General features: G+C 39.9%; 1 protein-coding gene across 7 annotated transcripts in view; it reads left to right on the forward strand.

Annotated features, from left to right (window-relative positions):
• Positions 1-16951, forward strand: part of CLCN3 (chloride voltage-gated channel 3) — an 89379-nt gene that overhangs the window by 35192 nt on the left and 37236 nt on the right. Inside the window, exon 1 of one of the 7 annotated variants that reach the window (XM_061424922.1) lies at positions 3442-3641. The exons of 5 other annotated variants lie outside the window; for them this stretch is intronic. In XM_061424922.1, the coding sequence (XP_061280906.1) occupies positions 3563-3641 (79 nt within the window). In that variant the 5' untranslated portion in view covers positions 3442-3562. Of the gene's footprint in view, positions 1-3441; positions 3642-16951 lie in introns of those variants that run through there. One more of the 7 variants, XM_061424925.1, reaches the window with a different exon arrangement.

Below are 16951 nucleotides of genomic sequence, written 5' to 3' on the forward strand. Positions count from 1 at the left end.
TCTTAATTCTTGGTTTTGGTTCTTCAGAGGTTTTGTCCCGAGTGTTGACTTAAAATGCACAGTGTGAGAATTGTGGGTTAAACTTTATCTGGGGCAAAATGATGACTATAGTCAGGGAGACAGCACCTCAGATAGCTCTGAGAAACTGCTCCAAAGAGGTGGGAGGCAGGGAGGTGAGTATGTGATTGTGGTGGTGAGGGTGGGAGGACGGGTGAGGGTCATCAGCAGGCTCATGGTTGGTCATGAGGAGCAGAGGTCACCATGGAGGATTTCAGTGCTTTTCTAGATAAGAAGAGATGTGAGAAATGGGCTCATAAATTTGGCTTCTGAAAATACCTAACCCTCTGAAGACCTGTCCTGCCAGTTTTCCCAGAGCACAGAGTGCTCCGTTCCTGCTCTCCACCCTGAACTCTTTTCAGGGGGTATTGAAGGTCAGCAGCTGCAGCGGCTCAGAATTTGATCTCATGTAGAGGCAGATGGCAAGTGGCAGTTTGTAGCTGATCTAGGCATCCCCCCACCCCACCCCAGTGCCTTGGAATTCTTGAATGTGTCTTCTCTCTTTAACTGTAATTCAGGTTCTTAGTCTGATAATACCTAATCTGTGCCAAAGTCCTCTTTGGCCACACCTTCCAGTTTACCTTGTCCTTTTTTCTAAAGTATAATTAGAAAGCACCTGAGCCTAAATAATGCTTTTACTGGAAGAAAATGTGGCAGCCATGGACCCCATAAGCATAACAAATTTGTTTACTTCTGAAATTCTTTAAATTTTCAGATTATTTTAAAAGATTTATTTCAAAATTAATGAGTAATGTATTTGTTTTTAAAATTTTCCACAATGTAGAGCTATATACAGTAAAAACTGAATGTACCATCATTTAAAAATATTCATTTTACTCAGGCTACAAAAATGTTTACCTATGCAACGCCATCAGTGTATTTTATAGGGAAAGTATTCTCCCCCCTTTAGTTACTGCTGGCTAGCGGTCATTTTTAGTTCTCCTGTGTGACTAAGTTGTAAATCAGAAGAAACAGATTAAGAGAGTGCCTCCAAATACCAGGAAAACTTGTAGATAGCTTTTCATCTTATAACAAGTCAGGGAAGAATATAAGTAGTATAAAACAAAATTATTTCTAAATGCCATATAGAATGCATTTTTAAAAGTCTTGTAATAGTAGAACTTGACATACCAAAGTACCAAAAAGGACCAAATTTACTCTTGGTTAATTTAGCAAAGTTGGCTGTTTGTTTAAAAGTTAGATTTCCTTGTTTAAAAAAATCATTTCAGAGGTTGTGGGCTGGGACAGGACAGGATCGTGGAGGGGGAGTAGGGTGGTGGGTGGGCTAGGCTCTCATGCCTTTCTCCATGAGGAAAAAAGGGAAAAAAAAAATCATTTCCAAGAAAATATGAAGAAAACAGAAAGAAAAAGCCACCCATAGTCATATCATCAATGCTAATACCAGAACCAGAGAGAATTAGATAGAACTTTCCTGTGGCAGTAACTTGTCTATATTCCTTTCCCAGAACGCTTTTACTCACAAATCCCAGGTGGGGTTTTATAAGAAGGTATGTCTTTCTGAGGTTCAAACTTTTTGAAATAAAAAAACTGATTTAATCTAACTTTTAAAAAGTTCCCAAATTACTAATAATAACTAAGATGTACTAGACAAATGGTTTTTCTAGTAGTCATGTACAGATGTGAGAGCTGGACAGTAAAAAAGGCTGAGCACCAAAGAATTGATGCTTTTGAACTCTGGTCCTGGAGAAGACTCTTGAGAGTCCCCTGGACAGAAAGGAGATCAAACCAGTCAATTCTAAAGGAAATCAACCCTGAATATTCACTGGAAGGACCGATGCTGAAGCTGAAGCTCCAATACTTCGGCCATCTAATGTGAAGAGCCAACTAATTGGAAGAGACCCTGATGCTGGGAAAGATGGAAGGCAGGAGGAGAAGGGGACAACAGAGGATGAGATGGTTGGATGGAATCACCAATTCAATGGACACGAGTTTGAGCAAGCTCTGGGAGGTAGTGAAGGACAGGGAGGCCTGGCATGCTGCAGTCCACGGGGTTGCAAAGAGTCAGAAACGAATGAGCAACAACTAGACAAGCTGAATATCTCTTTTCTATCTTTACTGCCTTCTGAGTCCTTTCTTTCTTCTCGTGCCTGCAATTCTCATATGAAATCATTGAATTGGAGTAGACCTTAGGGTTGGCACATTCAGTGCTTACAAAAATACATTTTACAAAACCCCCGAGCCCTGTGGAACAGCTTCTAATGAATTTTTGTTTAGTGGCATTGCCCCATCATAGCTATTTCATAAAAAGAATCTTGTAGTCTGGGGAGGAATCACCTGAGAGGCAGCTGTAAAAATTTGAACTCGGCTTAAATGAGTGTGAGCTTTTTTTTCTTTAGGAATGACAGTTTGAAACGAAACATACTTTGGTATGTTAAGTTCTACTCTTAAAAGACTTTTAAAAAATGCATTCTATATGGCATTTATAAATAATTTAGTTTTATACTACTTACATTCCTCCCTGCCTTTTTATAAGATGAAAAGCTTTCTGCAAGTTTTCCTGGTATTTGGGGGCACTCTCTTAACTTGTTTGTCCTGATTTACAACTTGGTCATACAACGAAAAATAAAAACGATACACTTTGAAAATAAAAATGATACATTTTGAAATGTTCTGTAGCCTGAGTTCTCTTATTTCTAAATTTCATAAAATGTCTAGTAAAGAGACCATTAGAGAACACGTTGAGACATATTTCACTAAAGCCCCATCCCCCCACTTTTACAAAGCACAACGAAAATCTTTGTGAGATAGGAAAAGTAGAAGTCAGGAGAGAGGAAAATCTCCCAGCTAGTAAGTCTCTTTTTGAATAGTTTGACAACTAGCAAAGTTACCTAGGATGTTAAGTTTCTTTCTTAAACCTCGATGTCTTTCTTAACTAGCTGGTTCCTGAAGAAAGGAGGCTGCTGAAGGGGATTAGTAATGGTCCAGTTACTGAAGTGTTGAAGCCACAGTAGAAGTATGCATTAGTACGTTTTAGATACTTAAGCATAGACTTTAAAGCCAAGTGTCTTGAAGACTTTGGTATCTTCTGTTTCTTTATCTTTATGATTCACGTGACGTGGTTACATATAAATTTGTGTATTTATACGGTAAAATCACGTGGCCTTTTTAGCATGTCATTCCCACTTACCTACATTGGGAATGAAAAGGTTCATTCCTTGTGTACACGTATAATTTCTTTGCACAGCTCTGTATTCAGAAATCGAGAAGTAGGTTTCTGTCGCCTTGCTGTAGTTGCCCCCTTGCTGTGGAGGCTGTTTGGTCTGTCACCCCTGGGCTTAGTCACCATCATACGTAGCGGGGCCTGATTGATGGGGAGGCGAGCCCGTCGCCCTGGCAACCGTGGCGCCTGGGTGACGTCAGCCCGCGAGGCTGCGCGCGCCGACAGGTCGGGCATGGCGACTACCCAACCTGCTGCGGCGGGGTTCCGGGGCGCGCGCGGGCGGTGAGCTCGCGAGCTTTCCCTCGGCTTCTGCGGACCTCGGCCATGGACGCTCCCTCCGACCCCTACCTGCCCTACGACGGGGGCGGAGACTGCATCCCCCTGCGGGAGCTGCACAAGCGAGGTAACGCGGGCTGTGGGGCTGGTCCCGGCCGCGGTGAGGCCGATGGAGATCCTGGTCGGCGGTTCCCTCCGTGCGCAGCGCGGCCGCCGTCACTGCGCGCACAGGTCCTGTCGGGGGGCGCGGGCGGCGGTGCTTCTCCTTAATTCAGGTGCCACTGGGTTTCAGCTGCTGTCGCTTACCGTGGAGCTCTGCACCCCGAAGTCAGTTCCTAGGAGAAGCTCTACCTGCTTAAAGAGAAACACATTTTCATGTCAATATTTTTTATTTAGTGTGCTTTCAGCTGAGTGACTACATTGTCTTCCATAGGTATCTGGTAAAAATTAATGGAATGATACCAACATATGGAATCATTGTCACACATCAGAAAAAATAATAGTAGTTTGTAAAAACCAGAAAAGCGCCCAGCATTCATGTAAATCTTTCGGCAGGCACTGCCAGAACAGATTACATGTTAATTAAACTGCCCTTTTTTCATTTTCCTTAAACTGATTGTTCTATTTAGAAAAAAAATTGAACCTCAAAAAAAATCTCTGAGCTAGATGACCTGAGCCGTATTAGTTTGAATTTATAAACTTCATATTATAAACTCACTTTTTAAAGTAAGGAAGTCATGATTTTCCTGAGCGTATAAAATATAGTTTTTATTCTGATAACGCCTTCTTTTGGTATTAAGTTCCATTAAGATTAAAAAAAGGTAATATATTTAACAAATTTATTGAATTGTGTCTTCTAGACAATATTTTAGGCTCTGAACAGTTGTAACATCCTGTGGTATTCTGTTGTTAATAAAAGCATGCTTGAGAACATGAAGATCATGTTACATATATTGTGCTTTTCTCTCAGTTACCTTTTTAGTAAAGTATGTATATGTTTATGTGTGTATATACATATATATATATATATATAAATTATTTTAGAACATTTGGGGAAATACCTAAAAGCATAAAGAAGAAAATTAAATTTTCTCATGGTCTTTGCACCCGGAATTGTTGGGATTGTTTTTCCAGTTCTAACATGTTCCTCCTGCTCTCCTTTTTCCTATGCTCTCATCATCCCTTTTCTGGTAGGAATTTCTTTAAACAGGAAAGGATGTGAATGAATGTGACTGCTCAACTGTCACAGTATTTGCTAATCAGCAATTAAACTGTGTTTTCTTTGAGCTGTTTCAACATCCATTTGTTGATTTATAATGTATAATAAACCAGGAGACATGCGGTTTTGGGAAATTTAAATTCCCCATGATAGGCTTGACAGTCTTTACCGTGGCTTAGGTATGGACCTCACCTCTGTATAAGATATGCAAGTAATAATAAGTCAGCCAAAGCTTATGTGCAAGTAGGCGTGGTTCCTGATGTGGTTATTACTAAAGGAGAAGCTTTTTGTTTCTATTATGTTTTCACAAATAGTCCTTTAGAAATCTTGCCTAAAGTCTAAGTCTCTTCCACTGTTTGCATCACAGATGGGTTCCTAGTCCCTTAAGGAGACCTTTCCCAGCTAACCTAAGCCAATGTTTTCGAAGTAACATCGTGTCATTGTAGTAAAAATCAGTTGGTTATTAGGCTTGCTTGACTGTTCTGCAGTATCCTAGTATCTATGGATACGAGGTTTTCCTTAATTTATGACCTTTTCTAACCCTGGGTCAAACAAAGGAACTGGAAGTGGAGAAATATAAATCAGGAAAAGAGTCAGCTACTCTAGGAGGACAAAATGGCAATGACCGGAAAGATCTCTTGGGGCTGGGAAAGAGTGAAGAGGCAGATAACCAAAGTATAAAATTGTGAAGGATATCAATAAAGCAAATGTGACTGTTTACTGAATTACTGAGTGCTGGAATTAGGAATTACCTGTGTGGAGTAAATTAAATTTAATGTTCCTTGTCAAGGTGAGATGGTAAATGATGAAGGTTCCAACTTAAATGAATAATATAGAGGCTAGAAATGTATGAAGATATAAAAATACAATTAGTTAATGTATTTTTGATGGATTAGAAATTAAGATGACATTTTAGAAATAGTTATCTTTTGGGGTATATTGCCTTCCTATACAGACACTATTAAGTTCTTTCATAAAATATCTCTTCCATCTTTGAAAGTGAAAGTGAAGTTGCTTAGTCGTGTTGGACTCTTTGCAACCCCGTGGACTGTAGCCTACCAGGTTCCTCCCTCCATGGGATTCCCCAGGCAAGAATTCTGGAGTGGGTTGCCATTTCCTTCAGGGGATCTTCCCAACCCAGAGATTGAACCTGGGTCTCCCGCATTGCAGGCAGACGCTGTAACCTCTGAGCCACCAGGGAAGCCCTCTTCCATCTTTTATCAGGGGGAAAAAAAAATCTTTAGGTTTTTTTGATTTTTTGATTTGGATTTGGACTGCTAGTTTTATACTCTTGACTTCCTGAAGTTTAGGTAATTTGGAGGTAGAATTCTTGTTTATTCTAACAGGCCCTTATAGTGGATTTGATCTTTGGGATTTTTAGCATTATTTGAATACTGTTTCATTCAGAGTTTTTGTTGAGCTCGTGTGTGTGTGTGTGTGTGTGTGTGTGTGTGTGTGTGTGTGTGTGTGTGTAAGGCACTCCTGGGTGCTGGAGAACTGGAGGTGGTTGGCTTAGTGATACACCTAATAACTGAGAGGTATACTGTTGCCGTGCTGGTGGTGAAGAACCCGCCTGCGATGCAGGAGACACAAGAGATGCAGGTTCAGTCCCTGCATCGGAAAGATGCCCTGGAGGAGGAAATGGCAGCCCACTGCAGTCATTCTTGCCTGGAGAATCCCATGGACAGAGGAGCCTGGCGGGCTACAGTCCATGGGGTCGCAGAGAGTCGGACACGACTGAAGCGACTTAAGTGCTTTATCTTTACCAGTTCCTTGATGTGTAACAAGCCATTTTAATCTTCACAGACTGTGGAGTAGGAACTGTTATAATCCTCATTTTCCTGTTGATGAGACTGAGGTACAAAAATGTGCAAGAAGAGTCAGGGTTCGAAGCAGATGATGGGATTCATACTCTGGTCATAGAAACACTGCTTTGCGTTGTGTACGTCCCTGCAGTAGCTTGGCATGTGCAGCCTGGTAGGGACATAGGAAGGCTTCCCAGTTTTTAAAAACACAAAACCCAAGGGAGTTAACACATTTCTCATGAATGATACAGACTGCATGTTCTGTGAATCTGTTCACACGTGGCAGTGAGGGAAGAGATGAGTCTCCTTTTGACGAGTGTTGTCAAAGTTGGCACATCCACAGGGGATTTGATGTAGGAGGATAGGCTAGTAAGTGGTAGGTAGGCTAGTAAGTGACCCAGTGGGACTGAGTGCTGGTTAGTGCTGTGGTGTCATGGGGTCAGTCATAGGGTCCTATAGGAAGGTGGTGGGATGCTGGGTCCCAGCGGACCTTGAATGCCAGACGAACCAGTTTTAAACAGTAAGAGGTATACCTTTCCTTTATAAGTTTGAGTGTTTTTTTTTTAGGCGGGGGTGGGGTGCATCTTGTGGCATGTAGGATCTTAGTTTCCTGACCGAGGATTGAAGACCCGGCCCACAGTAGTGAAAGTGCTGAGTCCTTATCACTGGAGCAGGGGGATTCCCAAGTTAGTTTTTTTAGTTTGTAACTGAAGTTGTTTCTTGACATCTATTAGCTCAGAGACAAATTTAAGTAAAGCTTTTTTCCTTCCTTTTGTAACAGATGAATTTGTCCATTTTTATTCCCTCCTGAAAGTATCAGTAGTTACATTCTTTGCTCATTATTTGAATATTCATGTTCTGGATGATGCTCTTATTGCCATAGGGATGTTCTGTAGGTTCTTTTGTAAAAATGGTTTTAGAATTCAAATCCTTATTATATGTCTGTTGCCTTTAATCTTCTAGCCAACTAGAAAATTAAATCTCTTCTTACAGATTGGTTCATTGGAGTGTAAATTACAGGAACAAATAGAGATTGTTTGTGTGTGTTTGTGCTCACTCACTCAATTGCTGACTTTTTGTGACCCCATGGACTCTAGCCCACCAGGCTCCTCTGTCCATGGGATTCTCCAGGCAAAAATACTGGAGTGGGTTGCCATTTCCTACTCCATTTCCTACTGACTCCTACTTCCATTTCCTACTTCGGGAATCTTCCTGACCCAGGGATTGGCCCTGCATCTTTTCGTCCCCTGCACTGAAAGGCGTATTCTCTACCACTGCGCCACCTGGGAAAGCCCAGAGATTCTTTTCCTGATGTCAAAAAGTGTTTCTGTTATAAAATAATAGTATGAAACAAAGCCTGCCTTTAAGTTTATTTTGCACACAGTATATGAATTTAAAATCATCAGTAAATGTATTTCATATTACTGTGTCTGGCTCTGTTCTCTAAAACTGACACTTGGTATGATTAATTTTATTCCATCTCATGACTTGTAAATTAAAAATGCTTTGTATTTCTAGATATTAAAATGTGAGAAGTCTCTGGCCCCATACTTTAGGTTTATGGTTTTGGCTGGTTTACCAGCATTGAGATTACTGTTTTGTGCTGACATGAAGCCACAGGAGACTGGTGGCTTAAATTGTATTTTAAAGTTTTGTGTCTGTTTTTTAATAAACATGTTTAATTTATAGTTTTTTGGTAGTCCTTTAAAACCTTAATAGATCAAGAATGGAGATTCACTTTAGTTTGTCAGTTTATTCTTTGCCATTGGAGAGAGCAGATTTCGTGGATTTTATTATTCACATGATATGCACATATCTTACACACAGAGAATAAATGAACACAGAACTTTTCCAGTCATACAGATGTCTTAATCCCCACTTCATCATCCCTACCTTCAAGAACTTGGCTTTTTATTTAGAGGTGTCAGTAGAACTGAGAAGGAAACAGTGAACTGAGTAATGTAGCATCTCTACTGACTGGTTGTATCTTCTGTCAGTTTCTTTGGGATTTGGTTTTAATTTCCAGGTTTTTGCAGTTCAAACAGATGGCAGCTAAATATGACTGGATGGCAGAACAAATGTAAAGAGCAAATACTTTATCATATTTATCCAGCGGATGTTTAATTGACCACCTATTAAGTACTAGCGTTGTGCTTACCATTACGTCTTTAATCTTTCGTTTGGAAGTCTGTTAAGATTCTGGAACTTCCACTATCAACTTAGAGCATTCACTTTCCCTTCCCTCACCAAAGTGACCGTTTTTTATCAGTAATGTCACAGAGGGAAGAAAAAAAATGTATTGGGACTAGACTTCCTGCTCTTATTTAAGGGACACATGATACTGGGTTGTAGGAAACGTGCAGAATTTTAGATTTCTGTCTGCCTTCTTTCATAATTTACAATAACAATGCATATGTTTTATGTGTGTGTGTGATGGATAGTAATCTGCCTCTGAGGTTAAATGGCAAGGGTCACTGCTCTCCCATCTTTGAGATTGACTCCAGAGATAATAAGTATTAGTCTTAGTAAGCAAGCATATACCTGCTTCAGCATGCAGGGCTATTATTTGGATGGGCTTCCTTGGTGGCTCAGACAGTAAAGAATCTGCCTGCAATGCAGGACACCCAGGTTTGATCTCTGGGTCAGGAAGATCCCCTGGAGAAGTGAATGGCTACCCGCTCCAGTATTCTTGCCTGGAGAATCCCCAAGGGACAGAGGAGCCTGGCGGTACAGTCCCCGGGGTCACTAAAGAGTTAGACACGACTGAGCGATGATGCATGGTATTTGGATGTTCCTTTTAGACTGCTAAAGGTGTATGACGGTGAAATTTACTGGTTAATTAGTTCAGTTTAAGATGTAACAATTACATACCATTTTTAGCTCAGTTCAGCAAATACATATTGAGGACTAGTGGGTGGGAATATAAACGTTTCTATTGGTGGGAAACCAGATTATAATAAATGTCTGTATTTCTATTGTTTATTTTTTGTCAAATTACAAGTTTCAACATGTTGGGTTGTGACCAGTATTTAAAAAAAGAAAAAAAAAAAAGAAGGAAGCAAATAGTAAAAGTATGCCAACTAGTAAATATGCTAAACTTTGTTTTTACTTAGGGTACATATCTGTACACTATGTCAGAAATGTTTGTAGCTGTGACCAAGAAAAATAGTGTGGTAACCGGGTTATGAGTAAGTCCCTGTGGAGGGTCAGTTGGCTTGGCTTCCTGTGCCTCAGATGAGTCTGGAGCAATCTGAGGATGAGAATGCGATGTGTTATTGTCGTTGATCTCTGCTTAAGCACGGGGATCTGAGTGGCAGGACCAAAGCAGGGCCCGTGACAACTGTTGCAGCCACCTTGGTCTGGAGCCAAAGGCAAAGAGGGCTGGTGATGTGAAGTCCTGTTAATTGTCTGAGCTCAGTGCACATGCATGTTTTGGGAGAAGGCACCATCAACAGTCTTAATGGCCTCTAGGTGGGAAAGACTATTTTATTTCTGTTGTAGTCTCATTTATGTTTTTTTCTTTTCCACCTGTGCGTTGGAATTTTATCTGCAAAGCTATTACCACATCCAAGGTCACAAGGACTTACTCTTCTCCCTTTTTTTAAAGAGTTTAATAATTGTAGCTCTTACATTTGGGCCTGTGATCCTTTTTGAGTTAAGTTTCATTTATGGTGTGAGGTAGGTAGGGTCCAACTTCATTCTTTTACATGTAGGTAGCCTGTTGTTGCAGCATCATTTGTTGAAGACTGTTCTTTTCCCATTGGTGAAAATATTTATTTAAATAATAATATAACCAGAAAACTACTAGAGCTCATTAATGAACTTGGTAAAGTTGCAGGATGCGAAATTAACATGCAGAAATCTGTTGCATTTCTCTACACTAACAATGAAAGATCAGGAAGAGAAATTAAGAAAACAGTCCCATTTACTATTACATTAAAAATAATAAACCTACATGAGGACACAAAAAAAACTGTATTCCAAAAACTATAAGACTCTGATGAAGGAAATTGAAGATGACACAAAGAAATAGAAAGGTGTACTGTGTTCTTGGATTGGAAGAATCAGTACTGTCAGAATGACATAGATTTTGATGATGGCCATCCTGACCAGTGTAAAGTGATCCTCACTGAAGTTTCAATTTGCATTCCTCTAATAATTAGTGATTTTTGTTGTTCATTGGCTAAGTCATGTCCTTCTCTTGGCAACCCCGTGGCCTGCAGCACACCACACTCCTCTGTCCTCCACTTTCTCCCAGAGTTTGCTCAGATTCATGTCCATTGAATCGGTGATGCTATCTAACCATCTGCCACCACCTTCTCCTTGTGCCTTCGGTCTTTTCCAATTTGTGAGCATCTTTTCATTTGCTTTTCCATGCGCATATTACCCAAGGCAATGTACAGATTCAGTGCAATTCCTATCAAATTACCAGTGGCATTTTTCTCCGACCTAGAACAAAATATTTTACAATTTGTATGGAAAGACTCCCAGCCCCCACTCCCACGCCAAATAGCTGAAGCAGTCTTGAGAAAGAAAAATGGAACTGGTGGAATGAGGCTCCCTGACTTCAGAGCATATCACACAGCTACAGTAATCATGACACAAGAACAGAAATACAGATCAGAAGTAAGGAAAGAAAGCCCGGAGATAAACCCACTCACATAAGGGCATTTATCTTTGACAGAGGAGGCAAGAATAACCAAAAGAGAAAAGACAGTCTCTTCAATAAGTGGTGCTGGGTACACTGGACAGCCAGCCACATGTGAAGTAATGATATTAGAACATTCTCTAACACCTAACACAAAAGCAAACTCACAGTGCCTAGCAACTTCTAGAGGAAAATGTAGACAGACACTCTGACAACGGTCACAGCACTGTCTTTTTGAATCCACCTCCTGGAGTGATGGAAATGAAAATAAACAAATGGAGGCTCTTTAAACTTAGAAGCTTTTTGCAGAATAAAGGAGAGTCAACAAAACGTAAAGACAGCTTATGAAATGGGGGAACACATTTACAATTGACACGACTGACAAGGGATTAATCTCAAATACACAGCTTTTGTAGCTCAATATCAAAAGAAACAACTTAATAAAAAATTTGACATTTCTCCAAAGAAGACATACAAATGGCCAAAAAGCACATGAAAATGTGCTCAACATCACTAATTAATAGAGAAATGTAAATCAAAACTACAATGAGCTATCACCTCAGACCAGTCAGAATGGTCATCATCAAAAAATCCACAAACAATAAATGCTGGAGAGGATATAGAGAAAAGGGAACCCTACACTGCTGATGGGAATGTAAATTGGCACAGCCACTCTGGAGTATGGAAGTTCCTTAGAAAACTGAAGGTAGAGCTACCAAATGATGTTACAGTCCCATTCTTGGGCATATTTCTGGAAAAAACCATTATTCGAAAAGATCCATGTACCTCCAGGTTCATAACAGCACTATTTACAATAGACGAGATATGGAAGTAACCTCAGTGTCCATAAACAGATGAATGGAGAAAGACAATGTACATACATACAGTGGAATATTACTTAGCCATAAAAATGAAATAGTATCATTTTCAGCAACATGGATGGACATAGAGATCATCATAGAGAAGCATTATGGACAGAGAAAGACAAATATATGGTATCACTTATATGTAGACCATAAAAAAATAAAATGGGGCTTCCCTGGTGACTCTGGTAAAGAATCTGCCTGCCAAAGCAGGAGACACGTGTTCAGTCCCTGGGTCTTGAAGATCCCCTGGAAAAAGAAATAGCAACCCACTCCAGTATTATTGCCTGGAGAATCCCTTAGACAGCAGTTTGGTGGGCTACAGACCCTGGGATCACAAAGAGTCAGCCATAACTGAGCACACACACACACACACAAGTAAAATCATACAAATGAACTTACATACTAAGCAGAAATAGACCCACAGACATAGAAAACAAAAGTTATGATTACCAAAGGGGAAAGGGGTGGAGAACGATAAATTAAGAATTTGAGATTAATATATACACACTACTATATATATATATATATATATATATATGTATGTATGTATGTATGTATAAATATATAAAATAGATAACCAACAAGGACCTACTGTATAGCACAGGAAACTATACCCAATGTTTTGTAATAACCTGTAAGAGAAGAGACTCTGAAAAAGAACAGATACACATGTATAACTGTACCACTTTGCCGTGCACCTGAAACTGACCCAGCATTGTAAATCAACAACGTTTCAGCACAAAAAACAACATAAATAACATAAATTGAAAGTGGAATTTTCCTGCAGATAATTTAAAAACTCTTTGTTTAGGTTACAGGTATTAATAAAATGTGTTTACATTGGAATGCATGAATATTATAAACTATTGTGTCTGGGGAAAAAAGACAAAAGTCCTCTTATAAATAAAGTTATTTTTGCAAGAAAGCTCACTCATTATGCAAGAAAGCTCACTCACTAATTAGAATCAGTAACACTAAAACACATCGTATTTACTGATACTTGAACTATGAAATATTGCTGGTGATATTTAAATTATAAGATGTCTGTTTTATGGAAAGGTTGGTCATTTACTGTGCATTTTAGAGATTTGTTTTTGTGGCCATACCAGGTATAATGAATTAAGTTATGTTAAAAATCTATAGGATTTTGCTCAGTATATAGTTCTAAGAAGAAATCATTGCTCGTATTTGTAATACAATTTTTTTCTTCTGTTCGTCATATTGTCAGTCTTTTGGTTAATATTAATACCACGTGAGTAATATAATAAGCCCATTTTAAGTTCCAAAATATTTGAGCCGAAGCAGTAACTTGTGTTTATTGATTTCCTACTGTTTGTCAGATATAGTATATAATAGTAGGTATCTTACACGGCTTATCTGCAGTTCACATACCACAGCCTACAGGTAGGTGACATTGCCTAGGTACCTGAGAGATTAGTAGGTAGTTCCTGCTGGCTTATGTGGCAGCCCTGGGATTTGAATCTAGGTCTTTCTGACCTCAGAGTGCATTAGGTCCTGGGATTTCTCTAATGGGCCATGCTGCAGAGAAAGTGATCTTTTCTCTAGTTTCATTGTTTTCCAGCCATGGGCAGTAGAAGGATGGTCACGGCATCTGACATCAGACCCCCAGGAAGGTTTTTGTGTTAAATCTGGGAGCTCCTGCTTTCAGATCATGCTTTCTTATACACTCTAAGATCTGGGACTGTCCTGTGTCCTGTTATCCTTTTGAAGTTCAGGTGTCAAAAAAAAAAATAGACTCTTCTGTCTGTATATCACTGTCAGTGAGTCAACAGTCAGTTCAGCTGCTCAGTCGTGTCTGACTCTTTGCGACCCCATGGACCACAACACACTGGGCCTCCCTGTTCAACACCAACTCCCGAAGTTTACTCAGACTCATGTGCATTGAGTCGGTAATGTCACCGAACCATCTCATCCTCTGTTATCCCCTTCTCCTGCCTTCAATCTTTCCCAGCATCAGGGTCTTTTCAAATGAGTCAGTTCTTTGCATCAGGTGGCCAAAGTATTAGAGTTTCAGCTTCAACATCAGTCCTTCCAATGAATATTCGGGACTGATTTCCTTTAGGATGGACTAGTTGGATCTCCTTGCAGTCCAAGGGGCTCTCAACAGTCTTCTCCAACACCATAGTTCAAAAGCATCAATTCTTTGGCGCTCAGCTTTCTTTGTAGTCCAACTCTCACATGCATACATGACCACTGGAGAAACCACAGCCTTGACTAGATGGACCTCTGTTGGCAAAGTAATGTCTCTGCTTTTTAATATGCTGTCTAGCTTGGTCATAACTTTTCTTCCAAGGAGCAAGGGTCTTTTAATTTCATGGCTGCAGTCACCATCTGCAGTGATTTTGGAGCTGCAAAAAATAAAATCTGTCACTATTTCCACTGTTTCCACTGTTTCCCCATCTATTTGTCATAAAATGATGGGACTGGATGCCATGATCTTAGTTGTCTGAATATTACATTTTAAGCCAATGTTTTCATTCTCCTCTTTAACTTTCATCAAGAGGCTCTAGTTCTTCTTCACTTTGTGCCATATGGGTGGTATCATCTGCATATCTGGGGTTATTGATATTTCTCCCAGCTATCTTGATTCTAGTTTGTGCTTCATCCAGTCCAGCGTTTCTCATGATGTACTCTGCATATAAGTTAAATAAGCAGGGTGACAATATACAACTCCTTTTCCTATTTGGAACCAGTCTGTTGTTCCATGTCCAGTTCTAACTGTTGCTTCTTGACCTGCATACAGATTTCTCAAGAGGCAGGTCAGGTGCCCTGGTACTACCATCTCTTTCAGAATTTTCCAGTTTTTGGTGATCCACACAGTCAAAGGCTTTGGTATAATCAATAAAGCAGAAATAGATGTTTTTCTGGAACTGTCTTGCTTTTTCCATAATCCAAGGGATGTTGGCAATTTGACCTCTGGTTCCTCTGCCTTTTCTAAAACCAGTTTGAACATCTGGGAGTTCACGGTTCATGTACTGTTGAAGCCTGGCTTGAATTTTGAGCATTACTTTGCTAGTGTGTGAGATGAGTGCAATTGTGTGATAGTTTGAGCATTTGGCATTGCCTTTCTTTGGGATGGCAATGAAGACTTTTCCATGCCTGTGGCCACTGCTGGGTTTTCCGAATTTGCTGGCATATTGAGTGCAGAACTTTCACAGCATCATCTTTTAGGATTTGGAATAGCTCAACTGGAATTCCATCACCTCCACTAGGTTTGTTCGTAGTGATGCTTTCTAAGGCCCACTTGACTTCACATTCCGGGATACCTGGCTCTAGGTCAGTGATCACACCATCGTGATTATCTGGGTCATGAAGATCTTTTTTGTATTCTTGCCACCTCTTCTTAATATCTTTTGCTTCTGTTAGGGCCATACCATTTCTGTCCTTTATTGTGCCCGTCTTTGCATGAAATGTACCCTTGGTGTATCTAATTTTCTTGAAGAGATCTTTAGTCTTTCCCATTCTATTGTTTTCCTCTATTTCTTTGCATTGATCACTGAGGAAGGCTTTCTTATCTCTCCTTGCTGTTCTTTGGAACTCTGCATTCAAATGGGTATATCTTTCCTTTTCTCCTTTGCTTTTTGCTTCTCTTTTCACAACTATTTGTAAGGCCTCCTCAGACAGCCATTATGCTTTTTTGCATTTCTTTCTCTTGGGGATGGTCTTGATCACTGTCTCCTGTACAATGTCATGAACCTCTGTCCATAGTTCATCAGGCACTCTATCAGATCTAATCCCTTGAATCTGTCACTTCCACTGTATAATCATAAGGGATTTGATTTAGGTCACACCTGAATGGTCTAGTGGTTTTCCCAACTTTCCTCAATTTAAGTCTGAATTTGGCAATAAGGAGTTCATGATCTGAGCCACAGTCAGCTCCCAGTCTTGTTTTTACTGACTGTGTAGAGCTTCTCCATCTTTGGCTGCTGAGAATATAATCAGTCTGATTTCAGTGTTGACCATCTGGTGACGTCCATGTGTAGAGTCTTCTCTTGTGTTGTTGGAAGAGGGTGTTTGCAATGACCAGTGCGTTCCCTTGGCAAAACTCTATTAGCCATTGTCCTGCTTCATTCTGTACTGCAAGGCCAAATTTGCCTGTTACTCCAGGTGTTTCTTAACTTCCTACTTTTGAATTCTAGTCCCCTATAATGAAAAGGACATCTTTTTCGTGTGTTAATTCTAGAAGGTCACGTAGGTCTTCATAGAACTGTTCAACTTCAGCTTCTTCAGCATTCCTGGTTGGGGCGTAGACTTGGATTACTGTTATGTTTAATGGTTTGCCTTGGAAACAAACAGATCACTCTGTCGTTTTTAAGATTGCATTCATTCAAGTACTGCATTTCGGACTCTCTTGTTGACGGTGATGGCTATGGTTTATTTCTTCAGGAGGTCGATTCTGATGAGAATGGTGAGCTGGGGTTGGGGCGGGGAGGGAAGTGTGAAGATGGTTTGACTGACTCTCCCACCAAGTCTACATGCCCTGAGGAATAGAAGTTTCCTAAAAATAATGTGTTCTGTTTCAGAAAGAAGGGGGAAGGGTTTCGAGGTAGGCAGAGACAATGAAGCTCCATCACATAGATACTAATCTAACCTGAGGACAATACTGGGTAATGTAGTTATTTTCAGTTTGGAAATAATGTAGTTATTTTCAGTTTGGAGGTACATCTGGTTGTTAATATTGAATATCTGGACATAGGGTTGGGAAAGAAAGTTAAGAACAAGAAAAAGGTTAAAATTTTAAAAATTAGTTAGGAAAGTGGATGACTAAGTAGGTACACATATGTTCATTATATATGCTGTTTGTAATGCAAACTAACCTAAATGATAGTGCATCATAGCAATTAAATACAGCAGTTTGAAGTCCATTGAAAATGATGT

Source organism: Bos javanicus, chromosome 8 (assembly GCF_032452875.1).
Source record: "Bos javanicus breed banteng chromosome 8, ARS-OSU_banteng_1.0, whole genome shotgun sequence".
NCBI lineage: Eukaryota > Metazoa > Chordata > Mammalia > Artiodactyla > Bovidae > Bos > Bos javanicus.